Raw genomic sequence first — 14,715 nt, 5'->3', positions numbered from 1 at the left:
ATTGCAGGTGAACAATAACTTAATAAAACTCTGCTAAATATGGGTGATTATAAATGGTGAGAAGGGCTAGAGAGATGGCTCAGTGGTTAAGAGCACTGACTGCTCTTCCGGAGGTCCTGAGTTCAAATCTTAGCAGCCATATGGCTCACAACCATCAGTAATGAGATCTGAGTCTGAAAACAGCTACAGTATATATATATATATCTTTAAAAATAGTTTTTAAAAAGGTTTTTTTAAAAGGAAAACTGGAGATGAAATGGTGATGTTTTTGTGGCAAAGGTTTGCTAACTTATTTTTTATTTTTTTATTCTAACATGATATCAAATGAAACCTTAAGGCTGACACTGTCTTTGTGCTCTTTCCCATTGTTTGTTTTCATAGGTGTGGTTCCTGAAACACAGTCAATGAGGAAGTATGAACGAGCCCAAGCTGCAGTCCCTGTTCTTTATCATCCTTCCAGATCTGCACAAACTCTGCACTGTCCAGATAGTACTGAGTAGCAGGGTGACAGAGATAGACGTTAGGAGCACTCAGATAAAGATGTGCAGGTAAAAGCATATGTCTTCTAGCTAAGCTTTTAAACTTTAAAAGTCCCATTATCACTATTTTAGAAGATTTCTCTTCAAATCGTTTATTAAATCTGTGTTTACACTTTGAAAGCAAAGAGCTCATGTATGTTGGATTCAAAGAGGGACTTAAAATACTTGAGGTAAATATCTTGCTGTTGTGTTTTTATATTTGTGACCTCTGTGTGCTTTAATTTTTTAAAAGATTTATTTATTATGTATAAGTACATATGTAGCTGTCCTCAGACACACCAGAAGAGGGCATAGGACCCCATTACAGATGGTTGTGAGCCATATGGTTGCTGGGATTTGAACTCAGGACCTCTGGAAGAGCAGTCAGTGCTCTTAACCACTGAGCCATCTGTCCAGTGGTGCTTTAATTTTTTTGTTTTGTTTTTAATTCTTGGAGCTGGAGACACAGCTCCATCAGAGGACCTGGGTTCAATTCCCAGTGCCCACCTGTAAGCTCACAACTATCTGTGATTCACTTCTGTGGGATCTCACACTCACAGAGACATACATGCTAGCACAACACTAATGCACATAAAACAAAATAAAATTCAATTCTCTCTAAGATTTAATTCATGACTTAAATTAATTAATTAAGTCAGGCTTCCCTAAAACCTAGAGATACTGTTATGAAAATTTACTATCTGCTCTTTATAAGGCACTTAAAGATACTAAAAGTTCTATATAATTTTCACACCAAAACATGACAATGAAGAATATTTCTCTAAGAATTATTTTATAGTACATGACCCAAGATAATCTTTAAGGAACAGCCCAGCTGAAACCTTATTATTAAGGACTCGCATTTATTAGTTTCTTTAATTGAGGTACTCAAAGAAGGACTCAAGACAAGATTATATATTTAAATAAATATCTTTAAATATAAATTTAAAGAATAAAACCTTTAAGATTTCTAAGTGTGAGCTGGATGTAACAGAGCATTCTTACAATGCCAGCAGTCTAGAGGCTGAGAAAGGATCTGAAGTTAAAGGCGCCTGAACAGAACAAAATGCTCAGGGCAGAATGAGGAGAGCAGTCTGGAGTGTGCCCTGTTTGTATCTCCCCAAGTGCATGAGGAAATCTGTGCTCTGTTTGGGTGTAATTTAGTTATACTTCCTACAAATTACTTCTGAGACCTTTGAAAATAACAAAAATAGGTAGAAAGTGAGATTTTAGACTGTCTCTAAGTATTCCAGTAACACACAGTATAGAAATAGACAAGTGTAGTTTGAAAATAATGGATTTCTTCTCCACAGGCAGTTGCTACTTTTGCATGAAGATATTCTCACAGCACCTGTGCCTGGAATATTAAACCAAATTTCAGTAGTGATGTCGGTTAGTATTACTGATTTTTTTGAAACTGTATTGGTAAACAAGAATTCAAGTATGGTATCAGAAACTATGTGGTTTACAAGGATTAACTAACCCATATTTTAGTTTGAGTGAATGCCCCATTAACTGATATGCCTGATGTTTAAATCTATTTTATGATCCTAAATCAATATTTGACTTTATCGGGCATAAATGCTGAGATAGAGACCACTAATAAACAGAAGGTGTTATAGAACAGTATCTAAGACAGGATATGCTCTAGTGCATTTTATCAATATTGTAGTCACACTTAAGTTTCTCATCTCAGTGAATCAACTTTTTTTAATTCTTGGAGAATATCATATATTCATACAACTTATTTCTATCACATTCTCCCTCCAGTTTTCCCCTTCAAGTCCTTCCAGATATAACCCCTTCCTCTTCCCAATTTCATATCCCCTAAAAACCCACAGTCCATTGACTCTAATTGGTGCTGCTGTAGTTAGTGCTGCCTGTACATTCGTGAGGTAGGGCATCTACTACACGGTCACCTAACAGGTACCACGTCCCTAAAGAAAGCAGATTCTCCCTTCCCTAGGAACCATCACGTTCAATAGCTTCTCAGCTAGAAGTGGGAACTCATGTGTCTGCACATCCACGCTGGCATGTTGGTCGTCCTGGCTTTGTGCAGGCTGACACAGCTGCTGTGAATTTGTGAGTCCAGTGGCCCTGTAATACCCAGAAGAAACTATTCCACAGCAGTCCTCTGTGACCTCTGCCTCGTACAGTCTTTGTTTGCCTCGCCTACCTCTGTCATGTCCCATGAGTTTTAGGTGTAAGGAGTATGATATAGTTATCCCATTTATGCCTGAGCAGTTCATAGTCTGTTGCTGTAAATAAAATTGTGGTAACCTTTTATCCCAACTAGTGCTGGCACCACTAGGGCCACATGGCACTGTGGGGTATGCTGCCCCCAAATACTCTCAGACCCAGGTGAACCATGAGCCACCCTCTCCTAGCTGTCTCCCTGCCAACTGGGAACTTATCTCATATTCCCCACAGCCAGTAAAATCATGACTCAATAATCAATAATTTATCAATCAGATTTATATGTTAAATTCTCAACCCACAATGCATCCACACAATAAGCTTACAACCATTTGACAAAGATGTAAACCTCCCACCTAGATAATACAAATTGACCTATAAAAATCCTTAGAAATAATCATATCTACCTATCGCCAATTAAGACCACCTGAGTCTAGAACCTCCTCCTTCAGCTCCATCTTGATTCTCCATCCTTCTCCTTCTCTCCCTCCTTACCAAAACTTTGTTCCCGCCCCACTCTCTACTGTCCAATCACGTATCACCTTGACCTAACTAGTGCCAGTCCTCACCTGCACATAGACATCAATGTACGTTAGTCACTTACTCTCTGCACACTGAGCAGCTGTGTGTATCTGTCTCAGTCACCATCTACCACAGAAAGGAGCGTCTGTGGTGAGGACTGAGCTGTCCTAATCTGTGGCTATAAACATATGTAGAAGACAGGTCCATACCTTGTCCAAGTAGCAAAACAGTATCTCCTAAGTTAAATAATACTCTTAAATTTTTTAAGTATAAACTTCTATTTAGGCCCATGTCTAGACCTAATGTGTTTAGAAGTTTTAATTTAAATGTCTACTTAGGTCCATGTCTAGACAGAATGTGTTATTCATATCTAAGCATGTATATTTAAAGGGGTTTAGTACTTATAGGAAATTTATTTGCTCTTTTCTTTATATGACTTGAAGATCATGTCAATATTAGGCAACTTCACCTTGACACTGTACCTGTCACAGATACATTTTCCTAACCTTCAGGGGAAAAGTGGTTACCACGGTGTCTTTCTTCAAATGGATAGAACAGAAATCTAGAAGGGTGGCTGGATCTATGCCTCTGTTGTGTTTTGCTTAAGATACCTATGTGTAACTGTTTTATTTTATGTCTACCTTAAGTTCTTTTACAAATTCGGACTCTCTATTACAGATACCATTTTTTAGATCTGGGAGACTTAGTGCCTGTGTTGAAAAGTATGGAGCTAAGGTATGTATTTAAAATAATAACAGTATAGCTGCTATACTGGTTGTATACTCTACTTCTCTTATCTGTGTCTCCATTTGCTTTCCGTTGCTATGATGAACACCATGACCAGAAAGCAGCTTAGGGGAGAAAAGGTTTACTTGGCTTACCCTTCCAAACCACAGTGCATCACCAATGGCAGACAGTCAAGGAAGGAACTTGGTGGCAGGGACTGAAGCAGAGACCACAGAGGAGCTCTGCTTACAGGCCTGCAACATGGCTCATTCAGCTTGCTTTCTTACATAACGCAGGACACCCACACTGGGCTAGGCCTCCCACTTCAAGCATTAATAATGATATTAATAATGATAAATGATTCACAGACTTGCCGAGCAGCGAATCTGATGAAGACATTTTTCTCAGTTGAGGTTCCTTCCTTCCAGATGACCTTAGTGCATGTTGAGTAGGTGAAGAAGTTGAGAAGAGCTGCTCATCTTATGCCCCCCCCCCCCCGGGTGGGAGGAGAGAGAGAAGGCCTGAGCTCTCCAGCTTTGACCTCAGCTGCAGCCTGTGGGGATGGCACCACACAGATCACAATAGGTCTCACCCCTCAGTCATCTGGAAACCCTGACAGGCACCCACAAGCATGCTTACTCCTCCTTTTAGTATTTGTCTAGCTAGTCAGTTTGACAATTAACATTAGCCATCATAGATAAGGGTCAGTTAGAATCCCTACGTCAGGAATCACCTAGTGAAAATAAATACCCCCCCCCTTAATTTCTATATTTGGCCAGAAATGGTGACATGTGCCTTTAATCCCAGGGCTTTAATAGCAGAAGAGATGTGTCTCCATAAGTTTGAGGCTAGCTTGATCTCAGAGTGAGTTCCGGGATAGCCAAGGCCCAGAGAAACCTTGTCTCAAAAACCAACAAAGCAAATAAGAAAACTTTTCTTTTTTTGAAAGAAATCATGTCTAATTTTATTATTTCTTCCCTGAATGTTTTATGAAACTCATCTATCTATAGGGCTATCTGAGATGTAGATTCTGAAAAGTTTAACTAATTTTATTGTAACGGGAAATGGGGATATTAAGTTATTTATTTCAAGGATTATGTCCTTATCATCTAAACTCTCAAAATTGCTTTAGTCGTCTCTTATTTTCTTTTGTTATCACATCTGACGTGATGTATCCTTTCTGACTTTTAGCATTGGTTATATGTGTGATTTCTCTTTGATCAGTCTACCTAGAGAGTTGTTAGTCATTGATGGGAAATTACTTTAATCCCAGCCTAGGGTTTCTACCTGCTTTAGACCTTTTAGTTCTTGAATGAAAGACTCACAGCCTTTATATTTACAATAAGCCTTAAACAACACAAGGGCTGGGCAGCTGCCTACCCTCCATGCTGTTAGAATCTATTTTCCTATTGATAACCCTGAGTTATTACTTACTATTTACTATGTACCATCGGGGCTGCTCTTACTCCAGTTGGCCAGCCCTCATGTTTTTATGGCTCTCCTAACCCCAGGCAGCTTCTCCTTCCTCCTCCTAACCCATGCAAGGCAGCTTCCTTCTCCTTCCTCCTCCTAACCCATTCATGGTAGCTTCTCTCTTCCATTCACCTTCTCCTTTGTAGTTCCTCTCCTACCCAAAACTAAACCCTCTGGGGCTACATGCCGACTTCAGCCAGGTTTTGGATACCCACACTTAACATTACAATAGCTAACAAAAGGCCAGACTTCCACAGGGATTAAGGTGGGGACTTGCTTTCATTGATTTGTCGACATTGTTTTAACACTTTGAATTACATTGACTTTTTTTTCTTTTAGTTTATAGAATTTCCTTTCTGCTTAAAGTGACCACTGATGCTAAGTTGAGAGTCATTCTTTTCTGACAAAGGCATAGTTAGAGTTATGTCTGTTCTCTGAGTAGTTGTCCCTTTGTCTTCCTAACACTTGCTACAGATGGGCTGTGGGTTTCCCAATGGGGGTTTACTAGAGGTCTTCCTGCTGCTGATTTCTCATTCAGTTATTATTTAGAAACCTATTGTATAGAACTTTAATTTTTAAAAAAATACTGAGTGTTTTTTAGGGTCAAGAGTATAATTTATCATAGATTTAGTAAATGCCCTTTGTCATCTTGACAATAATATATATTCTGGTCTTATTGTATTAAGTAGTCTATAAATGTTAAATAGGTCTCATTGTTTGATAATGGTAAATCTAATAAATTCTTGTTCTGTTTGTGTGCATTGCTGGGATCAGGGTATCAAATCTCTGTCGGTAACTGTGGATTTCCCAGTGATGAATCCTGGAGGAATATTCTTGGCTCTCTGAGTTTTCTGCTAGTATTTTTTTTTTTACAGATTCCAGGATAGATTTTTTTTTCTGGATTTTACTCCACGCTTATAAAGCAAACAACTTCAGTTTCCATCCTAACCTTCAGCAATTTCCTCACATGTGTGCTAATCCTTACTCAGCAAATAAAACTGCAGGGAGCATTGTGCTGATGTGCCCTTTCTTCACTGCAGAGCTGGCCTCTCCAGCACTTCCTAACTTCTTTGGCTCCCTGTGGACACTCAGAGACTAACAGACTCTCTAGATTGCTTCTTCCATGACTACAGCCTGGAAACACACTATATAATAAGCCAGGGGGAATGATGGGGACTATTGTCCTCTGTAGAGGAAAAGTCAACATGATAGGGCTCATCTTGTTGGTCCCCTGCCTGGAGAATAATTCTTTGTTCTATAATGTCCAGTATTTGATGAATCATTGTTGCAAATAACTTGCCCAGATTTTTTTCTTTTAGAGACATCAAGTGGGAAGATAAATCTGATTCCTCTCACTTGGGAGTCAGCAATGAAAGCCTTAATATTAAAGATTAATTTTGAATAAATAGATATTTGTGTGCATGTGTGCTTTTGTACTTAACCATGTATAATATTAAACTACAGGGAACAAATTCAAGCAAATCACAATATCATTCTTGGTGTGTAGAGCAAGATACATGGCTGAAGACTCGGTGCAGCTTTTGAGTTTAGGCTTAAGCATAACTAGGAAACTGGGCGCATGGCATCACTACCGTGGTAGCTTCAAGATGAGCATCTCTTGAAAGTCTTTAGCCTTAAACTAAACAGTACTAGCTGTAAGACAACTATAATTTTTGATCTAGAATTGCTTAGTTTATTGGATGTTAACTGAACCGGCAGACATTACCCGAGTTTATAGATACATAATAATTCTCTCAAATTGTCCATCTTTTCTTTAATGTTTTAGGTGGAGGCTCCACAAAGAGTAACTCCTGCAATTCTTCAAACCTGCCTTTCATACTCACTCACGGCAAGACTTGCTCCAGCCTGGAATAGAGCAGGTCATCTCTTGGTACAAGGTGACTTTGTGTTTACCAGTCATTGGGACTTTCTGAGCTACATTACTTCTAGTGTGGGATTCTTACTTTTAGAGAAGAGTTTTAGCTCTACCTCTAAACGTTCTCAGACAAGCCCACAGTAATCTTACATGGGGATAACATACAGAGGCCTGCTGATGCTGCTTTAAAATGCTTTTACTACTTAATGCTTGATACTTAAGAATAATATGTTATGAAGGATTTGATAAAATTGACACAGAATGTCAGTATTGTTGGACCTAAAGGGGCCATCTTGAATTTTTGCTGAAGTCTGATGGTTTTCTAAGAATTTTATAATTTTATAGCAAGACAAATTTTTGAATGAAGTATTGGGTATTCTGGTCCTTTTCAATGAAGAGATACTTTTTGAATGATTATATTTTTCTTTGAATTGTCATTACATATTTGTTTTATAATTTTCACATCTTTGATACGTTTTCCTCAAATGATTATATTTATCAGTAATGATCATTTCAATATTATAATAATGTTATATATCCTGTGAATTTTTTAAGGAAGAGATTTTCTTTCTAATATGGGAAAGCAAAGTGCAGTTGGTAAGTAAAAAAGTATAAAACAATAGACAATTAATATGATTAACAGTTGTTAAAAAAATCCATGTTAGGTTGTTACAGTTTTGATGACTACCATATGTCAGAAGATACTAACACATAATTATAATCAGACTTTCACCCAGGAAGTTACTTCTCATTCAAATTATATATTTACCTACTTGAGGGAAAAATATTCACTTAATTGGAAGAAAAGGTATATTTTAATTTTTTTGCTTAAGACAATGATTGTGAAGGTCTTTAATTCTGCAAGTATTTGAATATATTTTTCTAAATTATCAAAATTGTATTTCTTATGTTAAAGCTTATTTTTATTAGAATTTTATTTTTATCCTGAAAATACTCTCTAAAGGAACATGACTGATCATAAAGATAGACTATATAGTAACATCCGATCTAATTGTTTGGTTGCTGCCTAGTCACTGAAGGTAGGTTGGTCCCTATACAGCAGTGCTGAGGTAGCAGAGGGAGGGGTCATGAGCCTCCAGTAGGCATTGAATCAGACATGTCAGATGCCCTGTCATTGAACATCAGTTCCCAATCCTCATCTGTGATCCACAGCTAGTGCGCAGATTAGCTCGTCCTGCTGAGCTGTGTCTCCTGTCTGCTTTGTGCTTCAGTCTGTCACCTAGATTTAGCTTCATTACAGTCGCATGAGACTTTACAGCAGCAAGACAACAATTTAGAAGAGCACATTTCTTGGGCTCCAGTTAGAAGATGGTTTTTATTTTGTTTAAATATGATGTATCTAGATAAAATTCAGAAATTGTAGGTGTTTACTCACTAAAGTTTTACAAAGTAAATGCAGCCTCCTCACCGTTCCCCAGCTCAAGAGATAACTCAGTCAGTATTCCTGAAGCCCCAAAGCTCTCTTCAGATGCCATTCCTCTGACATACCAGCACAGCTTTGTTTATGAGCCTGGCATGAGACCTCACTGGAATTTAGTAATAGATGTCACATTTGTGGCAACTGTTTAGGGAGTGTCCTTTAAACTGTAGGTGCCATTTTTCTTACTGTTGTCCTATTGCGATGCCTCCTCCCTCACATCCATATTGTTTCAAATCTTTGTCTTAGAAGTGTAATTTGTAGACTGCCAAACCTATGGTTCATTATTTTAGCTTTATTATATGTGTAAAAAACTGTTCTCAATGTATATGCTGACATATCACGTAATACGTGTTACTATAAATGCTTTATTTGGTAGGATGAAATACTAACTCCAGAAAACTTATGGTTAATTCTTTTCCAGTATTAGACATCAATGTAACAGAAACGCAAGTTTGTCTAAGTATAGAAGTCTATACTATCAGATTGCCACCTCCTGAGGTACAAAATATTTAATTTCTATAAGTTTCTATATTTACTATATGATTACTATGTTATTATTTCTAACATGCTGTTTGATTTTAATTATTAACATGGAAGCTGATAGAAAAGGTTTTGTTACCAAAACACATGCAATGTTCTCTCTTGTAGGTAGGATATACATGTATACACACGTACAGACATATGTGGATAGAGAAGGGAACTATTTGGAAAGAGAAGAAAGGAGAGAACCAGCAGGAGTGCAGGGTGACAAGAGAGACTCATGGGGCAGCCCTGACAGAGTATAGACAGACACTTACACTAGGTCTTAAGTGAAGCAGTTATTTTGTGTTAATATTTAAAAGGGTTTGGTGGTTGTTTTTCCTGTTTGTTATTTGGGCTTTGGTATTTTGAAACAGTCTCACTTCATAGCTTAAGCTAGCTAGCAGTTGGTATTTGCCTGGGTGGCCTTAAACTTGTATGTGTCCTTACCTCAGTCTTCTGAGTTCTAGGATTGTAGTCAAGAGATACCATACCCAGATTGTTTTAAAATTAATAAATAAAACACATGCTGCTAAATATTTCACATAAATTCCCCCAGTATCATTTTTGCTCATTTGACAAAGGTTTTATCATATTATTCCTGTCAAAAATATCATTAGACACAACTGTTGCAGTAAATATTAAAAAATAGAAAATGCTTATCTCTTTATCGGCCCCGAGCCTCACTCCACAGGCGCACAACCATAATATCATTACTTTATCTTGCCTCAGCATCATTTCTTGCTGCCTTTTCACTTCCAAATATTTCAAACAGTTCCATGCCATAGGAGATATACTTACTTTCTGCCCTTGACATTCTAGTAGAATTTTTGCATCTCTTTTATACAACACATGTTGTCTTTGTCTTCTACATTACTAATTCCCATAGCCTCTCACACAGAGCCTTAAGCATTAGTAGTCACTATGCACGTTTCCTTTACTGGATGTATTGGTTTCTCGGTGACAGAGGAGGATGGAGGAAGAAACAATGTTTTGCCTTCCATGAAATATTTGGCAAGGCCTGGAAGCTGATTTTTGGTTACTAAGGTGTAGGGCAGGAGGGTGTGATTTGTTACTAGCATCTAGCAGTCAAAGCAAGGAGAACTTCTGAATTTAGTTTATACAGAACAAAACCCACCTCTACCCCAGCAAAGAGTCATTTGATGCGAAGTATCAGTGCTGAGTTAAACGCTTCTTTGGAAATTCTATTAGGGGAGCACAGCTACTTATACCCTTGTCCAAAGAAACCTTCTCCTCTATCAGTAAAAGCTGTTCAACCCAGCATAGGCTTTAGGCAGGACACACATTAAATGGTGAAGAGGAAGGGAACACATGCCGACAGATGGAGGAGGTCCTCATCAAATTGATCCAAGCTTTCCTTGTCTGTAGTTTCGTCTTCTTCCCAATAGCTGGTGTTAATTGCCCCTCCCAGGCAGGACAGTCCTCCACTCTTTCAGGTTTGGCTCACACTGCTCTTCGAGCTCTCAGTGTGTTTTCCAGCTCATCTTCTAGGACATGACTCATCACCACTTGTGAAGGCTTCACAGCCCTCATGCTTCATCCGTCTCGGTGCGTCCTGCTGTTTATGCTAGTGGACCATTATGCTGGCAGTTTTAGAGGAAAGGGTCTGTGTCTTTCTAACTCTTCTTTCATGGAAGCGACATAACACTTGTCAGTCACTACTGTAACACTTTTAGGAACTGAAGTTTGAGTGGCATGAAAGAGCAGCTTCTAATTTAAGTTATAGATAACTTCAGTGTTTAAAATCTATTTCTCCAAGTAGAAGTTTCAGTAATTTTTAAAACATTGATCTTTGATCTTATTTAGAGAACTTTTAAAGATAGTTTATCATGATTCATTATAAGAAATAGTACTTCAGCCCTTATTTTTGTAATTAAAAATTCACACGTTTTCCCCAATAGTAATAATTTCTCAATTTGTAGACTGTGTTAAACTATACTATTTTCTTTCTTTCTTTTTTTTTTGTATTTATTTATTTATTGTACACTGTAGTTGTCTTTACACACACCAGAAGAGGGCGTCAGATCCCATTACAGATGGTTGTGAGCCACCATGTGGTTGCTGGGAATTGAACTCAGGACCTTGGGAAGAGCAGTTAGTGTTCTTAACTCACTGAGCCATCTCTCCAGCCCATACTATTTTCTTAAAACTCAGATAATTGTTTAGATAGAAATATATGTATATATAAACTGCTACAAATTGATACATTCAGATTATAATTTGATCTGTAATTATACCAGGGGCATGTTTTAGAAAGTCATTATATAATATTAGCTATTGCCTTGAAGTTTTAATTATTTGGAAAATAAAACCTGGAAACAAATTTGAGTTTATTCTACAGTCAGTTATTTATTGAGTATCATTAGGTACATATACAACGTGTTTCCTCCCAAAGAATTTATCAAGGTCAGAAGAAAATCAGCATAAAGATGAGAACATGTACAAAATACTCGTTAATATTTACACACCTAACGTACAAAATCACATTCAAATTCTCAGATCTTCATTTAATAACACTGCAACACTGAGCACTCTACTTAACATCCCCTAATCATGATTTTTTTGTACATTGGAGATAACTGTCTATAGCTCATACAGATTTGAGGGAATTAATGAGATGAAGTACATCAAATGCTTCATATGACGTAGACGCATGACAGAAGGTCAAAACTGTTATAACTAAGCAAATTGAGACCTGGGTTAAATACTTGTTATAGGTCACGGAGATAGTGAGATGGTCAAGATTCAGAGTTTTTCTTTCAACACTGTTCAGCATCATAGTTTCTCCACTCAGCCACAGTTTCCTTGATCATATTTGGGTGCCCTTTGGTAGAACTAAATACTGTCTTAGCCACTGTTCTGTTGCTGTGGTGAGACAGCATGACCATGGCAACTCTTATAAAAGAAAGCATTTAATTGGGAGCTTGCTTACGGTTTCAGAGGCTTAGTCCATTAGCAGGAGAGCATGGCGGCGGGGAGAGCATGGCGGCAGGAGAGCATGGCGGCAGCAGGTGCAGTGCTGCAAGAGTATCTGAGAGCTATGTCCTGACACACAAGCCGAGAGAGGAGACAGAGACAGACTTGGCCTGGAATGGGCTTTGAAACCTTAGAGCCCACTCCCGGTGATATACTTCCTCTGACAAGGCCACACCTCTTAACCCTTCTAATACTATGATAGAGTTCTACTCCCTGGTGACTAAGCTTTCAAATATACAAGCTTACGGGAACCTTTCTTATTCAAACCACGACAGATACCTAATATCTGTGATATGTACTAAATAAAAACAATAGTTGAATAATGCTGCACTACTTTAAGATTCAGATGAAAAAGAGATGTCTGAGCAAATTTTTCTTTGATGTCATTGGAACATGTGCACTATTTTGTACCATTTAGCTCTTAGAGCCTCATCTCTTTCCTTGGTTTCTGAACCTGCTTTCTCCAAAGTTCAATACTATTGATCCATGGCTTTTCTATATCTTTTGCCACCCAGATATCATGGTTTTCTAGGTTTCATTTTCAGCCAACACACTAAATTAGTATCTTTTCTATGTTCATGCATAGTTGTGACTGTGTCCTTTTCAACCCTTTCTCAGGACTGCATGGATGACACCCTGTATCACTTTTCTATTGCCACAACACAATACCTTGACCAGGGCATCTTACAAAAGAGTGTATTTGGGCTTATGGTTCCAAAAGGTCAGAGTCTACGATCATAGAGCAAAGTACAGCACACTGCATAGCTTCAGAATTGACCTAACTGAGGTGATGAAAGAAAGAAGGACAAACTTAGACACATGCACAGAAAATCTAGGTAGAATCAGATGGGTTGTGCTCAGCCTAATGGAAGACACCAACTGTAGCAGGAACTTGGAAACCAGAAGCATTTATTCTATACCTCTGTATCAAGGCAGTAGGTTTCTGGCATACAGCTGTACAAGGAGGCAGTGTTAGCTAATCTCGGGAGGAGGTCTCTGTAGGAGCAGTCTCAGGCTACCCTCATCCCGGAGGAGAAGCTGTGTTTTGTAGTTTCTACATACACTGGTCAATTGTTCATAAATATTTGTATTTGGACCAGATGAAGGCTTTCCCATGCTTCAGAGCCTTAGCTAGCAGAGGTTGGCTATTCCCTATGTCTGAGGCCTTAGAGTCCTGACCTAATAGTGTCCAGGTTAACAACACACACTCACTCAAGATTTCATGTGCTTTCTGCTGTCGGGCTAGCAGGTAGTAAGCAGAAAACTTAGAAGTTCACATATTGAACCACAAGTACAGCAAAGAGAGCAAGCTGAAAATGGTAGGATGCTTTGGAATCTCAAAAAAGACCCTCAGTGACAAACTTCCTCCAGCAAAACCACACCCCCTAAACCTACCCAAGTAGCATCACCAGCTGGTGACCAACTATTCAAATATCTGACTTTATGGGGACATTCTCATTAAACCGTCACACACCCAGACTTGATGCTATCTAAAAGTGGGTGTGTGTCACTAACCCCAGTAGATCTCTTCTTCCTGTGTATTTGCTGTTTTGCCATCCATGGACAGTAAGTAAAGACAGTGAGTTTCCTCCATACAGATTTGGTTGTTACTTTGGAACTTCTTTTTCACTTCCACTGTGTAATCTGTTACCTGCCTTGGTCTCTGCAGTGACCGCTTCTCCACGTCTAGTATTCTGATGTGGCCTGTTTTTTTTTTTTTTTTTTTTGCCTTAGCCTTTCAACTAATCTCTACATAGGCCTCATTTCCAGTCTTGCTTCTTCACAATGTCAATAGATTTCTATTTCTAAGTCAAAGCTTTCCAACCCAAATATCTTTAAGTTCTCAACATTGCTTAGAAAACAAAGTCCAAATTCTTTAGATTGTTATAAGGGAGAAGAAATATTAATTTATGAGTACCTTCTCATCAGTTTGAGATGCTTTTAAAATATTTCTGAACAAGGGTTAGTGTTCTCTTAAGACGTATATTAATAGCTGAGAGATTTCTTAGTGTTCAGAATAGTCTGCATTGGTAAGGACTAGTGCTGTGTCTTGAGCTGCTGAGTTGTGTTGGTGTGTACTCAAGCAGTGTAAGTAGATACATGTGAGAACCCACATGCCTTTAGAATTGCTTCACACTCTTGTTTCTTTCAAGCCAGTAATTGTACCTGGTGCCAGTAAATGGGGATTTCCAGTATGTGGCCATCCTTATCTATTTATTATTCCTTTCTTCTCACTTCTTCCTTCTTTTTCTTTTTTATAGCATATCTTAGGAACAGACTTCTTACACACATGCATCACATCAAAATATTTACCTTTTGAGGCTAAAGAGATGGCTCAGAAGCTAAAAGAATGTATTGCCTTTCTAAAAAACTGATTTGGTTCTTAAGACTTCTATCAGGTTGCGCACATCATTACAGTCCCAGCTGCAGGACATCTACACCCTCTT

General features: G+C 38.3%; 1 protein-coding gene across 1 annotated transcript in view; it reads left to right on the top strand.

Annotated features, from left to right (window-relative positions):
- Positions 1-414: 414 nt before the first annotated feature.
- LOC308423435 (uncharacterized protein C18orf63) overlaps positions 415-14,715 on the top strand; it is a gene marked incomplete at both ends in the record, with an annotated part of 56,167 nt that continues 41,866 nt past the window's right edge. Inside the window, 6 exons of the mRNA XM_080920126.1 lie at positions 415-548; positions 1,832-1,910; positions 3,915-3,971; positions 7,222-7,333; positions 7,867-7,908; positions 9,174-9,250. Coding sequence (XP_080776252.1) covers positions 415-548; positions 1,832-1,910; positions 3,915-3,971; positions 7,222-7,333; positions 7,867-7,908; positions 9,174-9,250 — 501 coding nt within the window. The remainder of the gene's footprint in view (positions 549-1,831; positions 1,911-3,914; positions 3,972-7,221; positions 7,334-7,866; positions 7,909-9,173; positions 9,251-14,715) is intronic.

Source organism: Micromys minutus (assembly GCF_963924665.1).
Source record: "Micromys minutus genome assembly, chromosome: 8".
NCBI lineage: Eukaryota > Metazoa > Chordata > Mammalia > Rodentia > Muridae > Micromys > Micromys minutus.
This window is presented reverse-complemented; position numbering and strand designations above follow the sequence as displayed.